Below are 14,123 nucleotides of genomic sequence, written 5' to 3'. Positions count from 1 at the left end.
CTCAGCTCAAATCCTACTTTTATCTATAAAAGATATTTCCCTATTCCCCTCTCTTCCTCTCCCAGTGTCTTCCCTACACAATTACCTTCTTTCCATGTTGTCTCTCACACTGTAATGTGAGCTCCTTGAGAGCAGGGAATGTGTTTGGTTTTTTTCTTACTGCTTTTGCATCCCCAGCACCTACCACAGTTCCTAGCATAGTGTAAATGGAAGTTAAAGGTTCTAGGGTCAAGTCCTTGCTCTGACACTACTAACCATACGATTTTTGGCAAACCATCAGAGTAAGGCTCTCCAGGCTTTATTTTCCACATCTGTAAAACATAGGTGTAATAATACTTGTACAACTTACCAGACAGGATTGTTGTAAAGAAAGTACCTAGTGCTCTCATTAGAGGAGTTAAAGCTGGAAGGTCCCTTGGACATCACCTAGCCCAGGGACTGACAAACAACTGTGCAAGGGCCAAACTCAGCCCACTGCCAGTTTTCCTTCAATATCTAGAAATAATTGTCATATAAAAACAAAGTGGGGAAAGACGCACATACACACAGCTCCGAGCCCACAAACCACAGAACGGCTAGAGGGGACCAAGCCAGGGCGAATTCTGCACCCAGAGACCACGGAGTATTGGAGCGAGGGAGATTCCTGCTCCGGAGAGACCTGCGGACCTCTCGCGGGGGGTCCTTCGCGCCACGGACTGGGCGCCGGGACGGGGAGCGGGGTGCGGCCCTGCCGCGGCCTCGACACTGAGGGGAGGAGATCCGAGAGGGCTACGGGGACAGGATCTTCAGCGGCCACGCGGGTCCCCCCACCCACAGAGGGACCTGCAAACCTCTCGCAAAATAAGGTCCGTCGCGCTGCAGACGTGGAGCCCAGCCCGGACCTGCGGCGGCCACGGCTCCGAGAGACACGGATCTGGGAGGGCTCCAGAGACGGGATCTCCAGCGGTGGCACAAGCCCCCCCACCAACAGGTGTCTGACGGGGGTGGGTGAGAGAGTCTCTTTGGCGGGTCGAGAGGGGAGCGTGGTGCCCCCATGGCTCGGGCCCCCCCCGGGAGGTGGGGACTGAGAGGCGGCTGCAGACGGCGGATCCCCAAGCGGGCGGGAGCCTGGATCCATTGTGGAAGGTCTATGCATACACCCCCTGAGGGAACTGGGCCTGAGAGGCGGCCCTGCCCCGACCTGACCACCTGAACTTAATCTCACACTGAATAGCAGCCCTGCCCGCGCCAAAAGCCCTAAGGCGGGAAGCAGCATTTGAATCTCGGTCCCCAAACGCTGGGAGGACCAGGAGGCGAGGAGGGTGTGAGGAGAACATTCAGAGGTCAGGCCACTAGGGGGAGACAATGCCAAGAAAAGGGAAAAGAAACAAAACTATTGAAGGGTACTTTATGGGAGAAAAATCACTTCCTCCCTTCCTTTCTGATGGGGAAGAACAATGCTTGCCATCAGGCAAAGACACAGAAATCGAGGATTCTGTGTCCCAGCCCACCCAATGGGCTCGGGCCATGGAAGAGCTCAAGAGGAATTCTGAAAATCAAGTTAGAGATGTGGAGGAAAGACTGGGAAGGGAAATGAGAGGGATGAGGGAGAAGCATGAAAAGCAGATCAGCTCCCTGCTAAAGGAGAACCAAAAAAATCTTGAAGAAATTGGCACCCTGAAAACTAGCCTAATTTAGTTGGCAAGGGAGGTGCAAGGGGCCAATGAGGAGAAGAATGCTTTCAAAAGCAGAATTAACCAAATGGAAAAGGAGATTCAAAAGCTCACTGAAGAAAATAGATCTTTCAAAACTGGAATGGTACGGATGGGCGCTAAGGACTTTATGAGAAAGACAGATATCTCAGAACATACCGCGCAGATTCGAAAAATGGAAGATAAGGTGAAATATCTTATTGGAAAAACAACTGACCTGGAAAATAGAATCAGGAGAGACAATGTAAAAATTCTGGGACTACCTGAAAACCATGATCAAAAGAAGAGCCTAGACATCATCTTCCATGAAATTATCAAGGAAAACTGCCCTGAGATTCTAGAACCAGAAGGCAAAATAAATATTCAAGGAATCCGCAGAACACCGCCTGAAAGAGATCCAAAAAGAGAAACTCCTAGGAGCATTGTGGCCAAAATCCAGAATTCCCAGGTGAAAGAGAAAATATTGCAAGCAGCTAGAAAGAAACAATTCAAGTATTGTGGAAATACAATCAGGATAGCACAAGATCTGGCACCCTCTACATTGAGGGATAGAAGGGAATGGAATAGGATATTCCAGAAGTCAAAGGAACTAGGACTGAAGCCAAGAATCACCTACCCAGCAAAAATGAGTATAATACTTCAGGAGAAAAAATGGTCTTTCAATGAAATAGAGGACTTTCAAATTTTCCTGATGAAAAGACCAGAGCTGGAAAGAAAATTTGACTTTCTAACACAAGAATGAAGAAGAACCATGAAAAGGTGAACAGCAAAGAGAAGTCATAAGGGACTTACTAAAGTTGAACTGTTTACATTCCTACATGGAAAGACAATATTTGTAACTCTTGAAACATTTCAGTATCTGGGTACTGGGTGGGAGTACACACACACACACACATGCACACACGCACACATACATAGAGACAGAGTGTACAGAGTGAATTGAAGAGGATGGGATCATATCTTAAAAAAAAAAATGAAATCAAGCAGTGAGAGAGAAATATTGGGAGGAGAAAGGGAGAAGTTATATGGGGCAAATTATCTCTCATAAAAGAGGCAAGCAAAAGACCTATTAGTGGTGAGATAAAGAGGGGAGGCAAGAGAAAAACATGAGGTCTACTCTCATCACATTCCACTAAAGGAAAGAATATAATGCACACTCATTTTGATAGGAAAACCTATCTCATAATACAGGAGAGTGGGGGACAGGGGCACAAGCAGGGTGGAGGGGAGGATGGAGGGGAGGGCATGGGGAGGAAAATGCAATACGAGGTCGACACTCATGGGGAGGGAAAGGACCATAAGAAAATAGAAGTAAAGGGGGACAGGATAGGATGGAGGGAAATATAGTTAGTCCTATACAACTCAACTAGTATGGAAATCATTTGCAAAACTAAACAGATATGGCCTATATTGAATTGCCTGTCTTCCAAGGGGAAGGGGTGGAGAGGGAGGGAGCTAAAGAAGTTGGAACTCAAAGTGTTAGGACCAAATGTAATGTTCTTACCACTGGGTAACAAGAAATACAGGTTAAGGGGTCAAGAAAGCTATCTGGCCCTACAGGACAAAAGAGAAGACGGAGACAAGGGCAGGGAGGGAGGATAGAAGAGAGAGCAGATAGGTCACAGGGGCAATCAGAAAGCTCGGGTTTGGGGGGGGGGATAAAAGGGGAGGAAATTTGTAACCCAAAATTGTGTGAAAATAAATGTTAAAAGTTAAATAAAAAAAAAAAACAAAGTGGATCATTTTTTTAAAACTTTTTAAGTGGAGATAGGAGAAGAAATGCTATTCCAGAAAAGATTCTCCCAACAAGAAGAAAGTGACTTTAATTAGAATCATAGGAAATCTGTAATAGAGAAAGAGAAAACATTTGAGCACAGTCTGACACACACCCAAGATTGTGGGAAAACATATTTCAAGGAGTTCAAAAAAGGGTTTGGGAGGACCAAATTCTAACAAAACAGCTGACCTAGGAGAAATGGAAAGCTGAAGATCAAAAAAGCAACAGTTCTAAAGATGGAAAAGTTGTCTAAAAAGACAGACCTGAATACACATGGAACTCAACCAGCCTAGATTTTTAAAGGTATGTGCAGAAGATGAAAGGAAGAGAAAGTGACAAAAACAAAACAAAAACAAAAAAAACTGTGGATACAGTCCTATAAGAATGGTGTCCGAAGTCCTAAATTATCAGAGTAAGATGAGATTGGCAAGGAATGCTAAAGACAAAGAGAAGGAAGAGTTAGGTAGTTTTTGTTTTGTTATGTTTTGTATGCTATTTGGAAAGGCAGCTCAAAAAAAAGGAGTAAGTGCCTGGCCTCCTTGCTGTTCCTCACACATATCACTCCATTTTCCAACTTTTTTTTTTACCAACAGTCTGCCATGACTTGGACTCTCCTTTCTCATCTCAGCCTCCTGGCTTTCTTCAAGACTAGCTAAAATCTAACTTCCTATAAGAAGTCATTCCCAATCTCCTTTAATACTAGTGTCTTCTCTCTGCTGATTAAGTTTCTTGTTTCTACATAATTTATGTAGTGTCTTCCCTGCTAGACTGAGAACTCCCTAAGTACAAGAACTATCTTATGCCTTTCTCTGTATTTCTTGGACATGGCACAGGCCTGGCATATATAGTAGGCACTGAATAAATGCTTGTTGACTTGTTTACCTGACTCAAAGACAAAATAAGACCACTGATCAAGATGAAAGAGATGGTGATAAAAGAGAGAAAACAAAGCACTTATTGTCACTTCTGTATTCTCTTCCAGGCATAATAATCTTTGGAGTGCAAAGGCAAAAGCAAAAATTCTTTTAGATAGTTGATACCTAAGGGAGGTAGAAAGGAAGGAGTACCTTGGTGCATCTAAGTCTTCAGGCCCAGAAGAACTGCAATCTCAGGGTAATGAAAGAACTCAAAGATGTGATTGCTGAACCATTGTCAATACTCTCAGAAAGATCCTAGAGAATGGAAGAGATGCTGGCTATGGGACTGGAGAAGTACAAATGTACTTGTTTTCAAAGAAAAAAAGAAAAAGAATGGAGCTTTTCTTGACTACCATTCCTACCAAAATTCTATAATGTATTTCTTAAAGGTTGGTTAACGAACATATGGAAAAGGAAGTGTTCATCACAAAGAGACAGCATGACTTCATCAACAATAGCTCATTCTATTTTTAACAAATAGTCCTTAGCATTCAAACTTTTCTTCCTCTTATACTCACAAAAATCTGATTCTCCCCTGAAAACACTGCATCATTGACTACCCTTTCTAGTATTAGAAAATACTCTCTCCTGCATTCCACTATACTAGACTAGGAGTAAAAGGAATTCTTCTTGCCTTTCATTGTCATTTTCAGGCCTTCCCTCAACCACTTGAACTCCAAGATTTCCCTGCTTTGAGATTCTCTCCATCCATAAATATCACCCAATCCAGAGCCTAGTGACTATTACCTACTAGTCTCAAGGATAATTTTTTCTTTCTCCAGAAGTGCAGTACCAGCTCACGGTCTTTTCCTCTCAACATCAAACCCTGCCTTTAACACTTGAAGATGTCAATTTTTATGTTAGTCTTCAAATACTGTTACTTACCAGTTCATTAACCTCCTCAAATGCTATTATATACATATGTAAATATGTTTGTATGTGTGTGTGTGTGTGTGTGTGTGTGTGCGCACATGCCTTAACCTACCTTAGTCACATACAGGAATGCTCATACCCTTGATATCATCCATCCTGACTGTTCTATCTCCACAATCCATAAAACTGAAATTCCTTTCTGACTATAACTTCCTGTTCTTCTAGCTTTCCTTGTGTCTTCCCCTTCCAAATCTCCTTTCTCTGTATTCAGTACAACTTCCAGTCACTCCACCCTTTCCTTGATTTCTCAGGCTTTTTTTTTAAGCTAAGGTTTTTCCCAGGTCTCATTTTTTCCCAGGCCTCTTTTACCTACTCAAAAGAAAAAAAAAATCAGTATTGGATGAGGAGACCTTTAAGGTTACCAGTCAAAACAGAAACAAGTGCTATTTACACTCATTCGGTGCCATCAGGGCCCAAACAAGGGCCACCTGAGGCTTGGACTACTGTTGGTCAATCAACAAGAGCCTGAGTGATGTGGGGCGAAGGTATGGTCCTTGAGAAAGAAATCTAGCCAGTAAACCCCAAGATACTTTTGTGACTATTCCTTTAGGCAAAAAAGTACCTGTAGGTAAGAGTATGATTCCCTATGTAGACAGAATGAAAGGAGGGAGAGAGGGAGGGAGGGGGGCAGGAATAGAGGGAGGGAGGAAGAGAAGGAAGGAAGGAAGGAAAGAAGGAAGGAAGGAAGGAAGGAAGGAAGGAAGGAAGGAAGGAAGGAAGGAAGGAAGGAAGGAAGGAAGGAAGGAAGGAAGGAAGGAGCTGCAATGTTCAACTGCAACTGGTCAGTTGGGTCCCCAGCAGGGCAGCTACTACTACACCCAGGCTGTTTGTCCTCTCTGGAAGAGGACCAAGATATCAGGAAGGTGATGCCATGGTCCTCTCGAGAGTGAACTACAAACAGCTTTCCCAGGCTACAACTCTTTCTTTGGCCTCACTTTTCTCTCTTCAAAATCCTGGCTTTATGATTAATCAGTTGAACTTTATTCTGTCCTTGACCCTTGGATCACTTGTCCCACTGTCCCCTTGGTATTTATCCTTTTTTCCAAACCCCAATACTAAACTATTCCCACCTTTTGCCTTCTCTGCTCCTGTTTACTTATTGTTGAATGTCAATGGAGAAAGTCACATAATCACGCTTGACTGGTTCCTTTATTTAATCCAATCTCAATAGAATGGCACTGCTACACACCAACTCTTTTATACTTTCCCGATTAACTTTTTAATCACAATACCCCTAATGGCCATCACAAACATTTTATTCTCTTTTTGAGCCACCTATATAGGATCACAACCTCACTTCAGATTGCACTATCCATCAAAGCTCCCTCTCCTATCCTACTTAAAACTTCAAATCGTCTCAGAACCATCCTCATTCTTTCCTTTGTTCATCTTAGACAAACTGCCCTTCTCCTTGTCCACACCAACCTATCTGTACCCACAAATGCATTAACTCCCATCTCCTGCAGTTTTCCCTTTCAATTATCCCTTTTTACCCTAATTTTTAAGTTTCTAATCCTCTAGTTCCTTCCTTCATGTCTCCAAAATAGCCAAAATCTCCACCATTATTTAAAAAATTAAAGACCTTTACTTGACCTTACCAACTCTTCAACCTACTGGCCTCTAACTCTTCTCCCCGTCACAGCCAAATTCCCAGAAGAAACTCCCAACACTCCATAACTTTCCAATTACTTCTCAATTCCTCTTTCTCAATCTCGCTTTCATTCACATCACTCAACTGAAATTGCTTTCTCCAAGGTCACCAATAATCTATTACTCAACCCAATGGCTTTTTCTCAGTCTTTATCCTTCTTGACCTTTACAATCTCTTCTAGCATTTAAAGCCCTTCACAATTTGGTGCTATTCTATCTGTATAAAGTGATTACATACTACTCCCCCTCAGATTCCATCTAACATAAAGTTTAGCTGTTTGCTGTTCCCTATACATGACATCCATCTCCCACCAAAATACCTTGGCATAGCCTTTACCTCGTTCCTGAAATGCTCTCCCTCTTAACTCTCATTTTTATACTTCTAACTCCTTACAAGTCTCAGTTCTAATGTCACTTTTTTCAACGGTTCTTTCCTCATTCACCCAGTTGTTAAGTGATTTGCCCTTTATATCTTTCTTGCATTTATTTTGTATATCTCCTGTATTTACTTATGCATGAACATAAGCAGAATATAAGCTTAAGGGCAATAACTATCTTACCTTTGGATTTATCCCAGTATCTAGCAAAATGCCTAAAATACAATGTGCACTTTAAAAACCCAAGTGGACTGAATGATTACAAATCTTCATTTCCAGTTTTTACAGGATTAGGAAGGCTGGTAGAATGTGAATGCTGAAATACAATTTATGTAGATTTGAGAAAAACTTTTGACACAGTCTCTGATGTTATTCTTGTGGAAAGATGAAAAGATATGAACTAGTGTTTTTCCAAGTTTTTTATTAAATAACTCTATCAGTAAGAAATTTTTGAGCATGTACTCCCAATATGTATACAGACAGTTCTTGCTTGATGTAAATTCCCATTACTCAAATTACTCCCTTCCTATGCCCCTCTCCCAGTCCCCATGGATCTGGAAACCCCTAGATTAGATAATAATATAATTAGACTAGGAAGAGAGGGAGGACTAGTTGACTAGTTGAATAGTCATTAACCATGAACTTGGCACAAAGGATACAATGGACTGCCCTAAGGATCTCTGTTTGGTCCAATGTGGTTTAACAATTTTATCAATGACTTGAAAAAGGGCATAAAAACATGAAGATGACAAAAAGCTGAAAAGGACAGTTAATGGATGACAGAGTCAAGAGTGAAAAAGCTGACAGTCTGGAGCATTAAACTGACTTAGAAGAAGAAATTAAATAGGAATAAATGCATTGTTACACTAGGGTTCAAGAAAGTCAAACTCACAAATACAAAATGGGAAAGAAATGTTTAAAGAGTAAACTGTCTTAAAAAAAAGCCAGTTTTAGTGGACTGAAAGCTTAATATGAATCAGCAGTGTGATAAGGCAGTCAAAAGGTTAATAAATCTTGGGCTACATTAAAATAGGCACTGGTATTTTTTAAATACACATAAGAGAACAGAAAGAAGTTCAGAAGACATACAAGCAAGGATAAAGCAATGATGGTAATACCATTTTAAATTATCATGATAGGTATTTTTTTAAGACTAAGTGTGCATAGTAAATTCATGGTTTTATATATAATCTTTTTCTGTGCTATTTTTGCACATGGAAATGTTTATTTTTGTTGATTATTTTCCAGTTCATAACTTTTTTTTTAGAGAGACAATGCTTCCAAGAATGGAGAGGTAACAGCTCCTCCACATTCTACTTTGGTAAGACCATATCTGAAGTACTTAATTAAGTTCTGAAGACCACAGTTTAAGGGCATTCATAAGCTGGAGAGTTTCTAGAGGAGAGCAACCAAGATAGTAAAGGGCCTTGAGTCCATATCACATGAAGACTGGTTAGAGGAATATTTACCCTAAGTATGTTTATCCTGAAGAAGAGAGCACTTAGGAAATTTTAAGTTTTCAAGTGTCCAGGGGGCCGTCTATGGAAGATGATTAGACTTGCTCTGTTGTCCCTAGAGAGCAGAACAGTGAGTGGAAGGTGCAAAGAAATAAATTTAAGCTTGATTTCAGGAAAAATTTCCTGAGAAGTAAAGCTGTCCAAAGTGCAAAGGGCTGAAAGTGGTGGGTTACATTTCACTGGAGTTCTTCTAAGAGGACCTGGATGACCACTTGATAGGGTAAAGATAGTTTTAGAGAAATGGTTGTAGCACATAGCATCACCGGATCACAGATTTAGAGCTGGAACGTTCTGTGCCCCATCAAGGAGAAACTGAAGCTGAGAGAGGTAGAATGATTTGCCCAAAATCACACAGCTATTAAAGAACTCAGATCTTCCTCTTAAGTTAAGCACCCCTTACACTGCACCACCTAGCTGTAGGTCACTGATGTTTCCACTCAGAAATTCTGTGACTCTCCAAAATCACTTAAAGCACCAACTGAAGACAGAAATGTTAGTAAATACTACCTTTCAATTAACTTTATGAGAGGTATTTTTATACAATGGAAAGAACACTGGACTTTGGGTCTGAAGACTAGGTTTCAGAGGTACCCCTTGTTAGTGTTAGATAATATGCCTGTCTCATAGGGCTGTTGGGACTATTACATAAGATACAAGATAGAAAACGATGTTATCATAAAGTGCTATATAATTACAAATAGTTATTATTTGCTTGTGAAACTCTGGGTGAGTCACTGTCTTTACTGACGTCTACAAGAACAGTTATTAAAGGAAAAAGCAGTGAGAATCTAAAATATTAGATTACTTAGGTTCCAATGGACCAAAGACCCTAATTTTCCTTTTCTAAGCTTCAGTTTTCTTAATTGTAAAAATTGAGGGGAAAAAATCCTATTGTGCCCATCTCAAAATGCTCCTGTCAGAATTCAACAAGATTATATTGGTGAAAAAATGCTTTGAAAACTGTCAAGTACAAAGCACCATTTGACAGTGGAAAAATGCAGAAAATGAAAAAAGAATACAGACAAAAAATAAGCACAAATCAAAATACACTGTCCAAAAAAAGGCAAAAAGAAGTGATAAGAATAAAAATCAATTTTTACTAATAGAAGATATCCTAAGTCAGAGAAAACACAGAAAAGACTGCTTTATGTTTATTGAGGCTAGTGAACAGCATTCCGGTCAGTTAAAAGTGTTTTGGCTTTACTTGTCTCACAAAGATGTGACAGTAAGGAGAAAAATTAAATTTTCAAAAATAGTGATAAACAAAAACTATTTTCTGAGTGAGAGTAATGAGATTTCTTTTTTATGAGGAGTCCCAGAATTTCGGTCCAGCTTCAATTCTACAAAGAGGCATTCCTGGATAAGAAAATACCGTTGAACAGTTGTTTTTCCCTGCCCAAGATGCCAAAGTACCATTTCTAGGTTGAAGACTCAATCGATAATTTGGGGGGAGGGAAGGGGGCTAAGGAAACTGGAGATCTCCTTGGCTAAGAGAGGGGACCTCAAGGACAGGAGGGGAGGAACTTTGACAGAATGAGCTCAGACAACGGAAGGAAAAGAAAAAGAATGTGGCATTTCTTTCCAGATTTTTACAGGGGATGGGTAAAAACTAGGGGGCCAGACAGTTGGGCAGTGGAAAAGTAACTGGAATGGGAAGTCGGAGGACCGGGTCAACATCCCTACCGGCGCCGCCTCTGTGTGCCTCAATGTCCCCACGGCTGAAGAGGAAGGCTGGCCCGGGCGGCCCTCGCCTCGGAGTCCCGGCCCGAGCGGCCCTCGCCTCGGGGTCCCTCGCCTCGGGGTCCCTCGCCTCGGGGTCCTGGCCCGGGCGGCCCTCGCCTCGGGGTCCCGGCCCGAGCGGCCCTCGCCTCGGGGTCCCTCGCCCTCGGGGTCCCTCGCCTCGGGGTCCCGGCCCGAGCGGCCCTCGCCTCGGGGTCCCTCGCCTCGGGGTCCCTCGCCCTCGGGGTCCCTCGCCTCGGGGTCCCGGCCAGGGCGGCCCTCCCCCGGGGTCCTTCCTGGGATCCCCAGGGCCCCGGTGTTACCTTCCACCTCCTCCGTGCCCTCCAACAGCATGTCCTTGGTGAAGCTGGAGATCTGGCCCGTGAGAGAAGACAAGCTGCCGCCCACCTGGCCCAGGGACTGGCCCAGGCCAGAGCTCAGGCTGCCCAACCACGAAGACATCGCGGCGGCGGACTGCGAAGTAGCTCCCTCCCGAGCGGGGCCGAGCTCGAGCTGAGCGGCGCAGCCCCCCGATCAGACGCCCGAAGCGTTCCGCCGGTTTCCAAGGCGACGCCGGCCTTCGAAGGGAACGAGGAGCCGGCCCCTCGGCAGCCAACCACCGCCGCCCAGAAGGTTCTGGAGCGGCGAACGACGGACACCCGCCAACACCGCCAAATTCTTCCCTGCGACGGAAGCCTGGCGCATGCCCGGGAGCTCCTGAGACGCCGGGGTACGCGTCTATCCGGCTACTTGGGCCACTTTCCGCCGGCCCGGCGGACAACTCCTGCCAACTCGACGCCGGCAGCCATGACACCCGCCCGGGGGGCTGCGGCGGATCACCGAGAGGGCGCCGGGCACCAGCGGGGCAGAGCGGCCGCCCAGGAGAGGACGTGTCCATGTCGCGGGGGATGATGGGATGCGGGAGGACCGTGCCAGAGAGGGCTGGGCTTCCTTCAACATTCAACGCTTCGAGAGCTCCCTCTCTCCCTGCTGATGCCTAAACCCTCGCCTCGGGGAAAAAAAGCAAAAAAAAAAAAAAAACAGAGTTTGACCACTTAGAGAAAGACTTCTATTGTACATAGGGCGACGTGTCACTTAACGGGTTCCAACCTGGGCAGCCGGATTTTCCCTGACATTTGATTAACTATGGATTAAGTATCCCCTATACAACAGATAAAATGAGCCGTGCCGAAGGGGTGGCCAGTGAGGCCGTTCCTAGGATTTTTTAAAATATTATTATTTATTTTTAATATGTTAATTAATGTTGAAATTAATATAGCATTTATAGAACGTTGTTGAAGGTTGACAAAGTTTTGACTATATACCGTTTTTTTAGTATAGCGCCTTCATTCTCCAAGTGAGGACGCAGGCTCAGGGAGCTAGGAAGGGTTAGCCTTGGAATCAGAAACACCGTCTTCTCTCCCAGATGAACCGCGCTTGACACCAGTCTGACTGCATTCATTAAGCCCCAATCGGCGTGCAAGGTCCTGGGCTGAGCGAAAAAGTTGTTACTGTTACAACCCTGAGCTCAAGTTTGGAATAGATACAAGAGGCGTTTTGAAGGATACTCATGTAACTGACAAGACCACATGAAACATGAAGAAAGTCACCAAAGAGACAAAGCACTTTCCTAGCTAGGTGGAGCGCTGGACCTGCAGTCTGAAAAGCTGAGTAGGTAACACATCTTGAACCGGAGGCTTTGAACGGGTTGGGATCAAATAAATCAACACAGTTAAACTACCGCTTTCTGTAAGAAGCCTCTCCCAGTCTTCTTTAATCATAGTGCCTTCCCTCTGACATGCTCTCCTATTTATCTCATATATATATATATATATACACACAGGAGATATGGAAATATATTGTAAATATATGATGTATAACATTATATATGTATATAAATGTATATTGTATGTATATCAATGTATATAATATAAATATGGTATTATACATTCCTATAAATGTATATTTATATACATTAAACTCTATATTATGCATATAATATACATATAAAAGTATATAAATGTATAACATTATATATTTATAATATTGTAATACATTATGATGTATCATATATTGTGTGATGATTATATTTATAGCTGTAATATACTACACATTGTAATATATTTACCATATTCCATATATGTGAATATATAATAAATAAAAAATAATATTTACTGTTATATGTAATAATATATGTTCTATAATAGTATTATACATTTATATATATGTAAATATATGTATTTATATATGCATATAGATCTCAGTAGAAGGCACCTAGGTGGTACAGTGGATAGAATGCTGGGTGTGGGGTCAGGAAGTCATCTTTCTGAGTTCAGATTTGTCCACACATTTACTAGCATTGTAACTGTTTGTGGAAATTGTTTGCCTCAGTTTCCTCATCAGTAAAATGAGCTGGAGAAGGAAATGACAAGCAACTCCAATATCTTTGCCAAAAAACCCTCAAATGGGGTCACAAAGAGTTGGACATGACTGAAATAACTAAACAACAAAATAGATCTCAGATGAATGTGCATACAGATGAATGGATGCATAGATAGGTAGACAGGACAGATGGATGGATGGATGGATGGATGGATGGATGGATGGATGGATGGATGGATGGATGGATGGATGGATGGATGGATGGACAAACAGACAGACAAGTTTGTACCTAGTTGATTGCATATTGTCTCTCCTATTAGACTGAGCACTATGAGATCAGGAACTGTTTTTTGTCTTTATTGCTTTTCTTTGTATTTCTAAAGGTTAGCACATAATAGGTGTTTAATAAATGCTTACCAATTACCAGCTACCAACTGTTCTGTGCTCCCTCTCTTGTATAAGGCACCTAACCCTGTCTCCTGGACCTTCCTAGTGAACACCCCTCCCCTGTTTCCCCAGTACCCACAAGCCCCTAGCTGTCTCCATATATAAACCTGAACTAAAAAAAGGACACACTGATACTACTCTGGGGACTCCTTAGCACCACTCAGTCTGGTACTCTTCCTCAGTCTTTGTTGGAGTAAGTATACAAAGAGCTAGACAGTATTGTTTCTTCCTAGTCTGCCATCTTTGCTGGTCTTCACAGTAGGCAATTCTTGGCCATACTACGGATTCTGAGTGCTTTCTAGGCATTGAATAAAAGCCTGTGTTGCATAGGCAGAGAAGCAGATAGAAGGTCAAATTTAGGGAAGAAAAAGCAGGCTGGTTTGATTAGAATGAAGAATGACAGTATAGGGAAGAGAGCTACGTACAAATATTCTTGGAAAGGTAGGTGGGAGTCAAGTCATGAAGGGCTTCAAAACAGAGCTTGTACTTTATCCTGGAGGCAATAGAAAGGCAGCCACTGAAGTTACTTGATCAGAGAAGTGACGTAGTCAGATGTGCTTCTGAAGATGATTTTTCAGACAGGGGAACTAATCTAGAGGCAAGGAGTTACTGAGCCAGGCTTTATCAAGAAGGAAACCAGTAGCTGTGGCAAATGATAGTGCAGTTGCTAGACCAAGTCTTAGTCCTATATTAACTAGCAGAGGAATTCTTGG

At 42.7% G+C, this 14,123-nt stretch overlaps 1 protein-coding gene across 1 annotated transcript in view; it reads right to left on the bottom strand.

Annotated features, from left to right (window-relative positions):
• TRIP11 (thyroid hormone receptor interactor 11) overlaps nucleotides 1–11,443 on the bottom strand; it is a 93,808-nt gene extending 82,365 nt beyond the window's left edge. The window contains exon 1 of the mRNA XM_072625062.1: nucleotides 10,905–11,443. Within this exon, the coding sequence (XP_072481163.1) occupies nucleotides 10,905–11,043 (139 nt within the window). The 5' untranslated portion in view covers nucleotides 11,044–11,443. The remainder of the gene's footprint in view (nucleotides 1–10,904) is intronic.
• Nucleotides 11,444–14,123: the final 2,680 nt, after the last annotated feature.

The sequence above is a fragment of the Notamacropus eugenii genome, chromosome 7, assembly GCF_028372415.1.
Source record: "Notamacropus eugenii isolate mMacEug1 chromosome 7, mMacEug1.pri_v2, whole genome shotgun sequence".
Taxonomy (NCBI): domain Eukaryota; kingdom Metazoa; phylum Chordata; class Mammalia; order Diprotodontia; family Macropodidae; genus Notamacropus; species Notamacropus eugenii.
The sequence above is the reverse complement of the archived record's forward strand: the minus strand, read 5'-3'. Positions and strand labels throughout refer to the sequence as shown.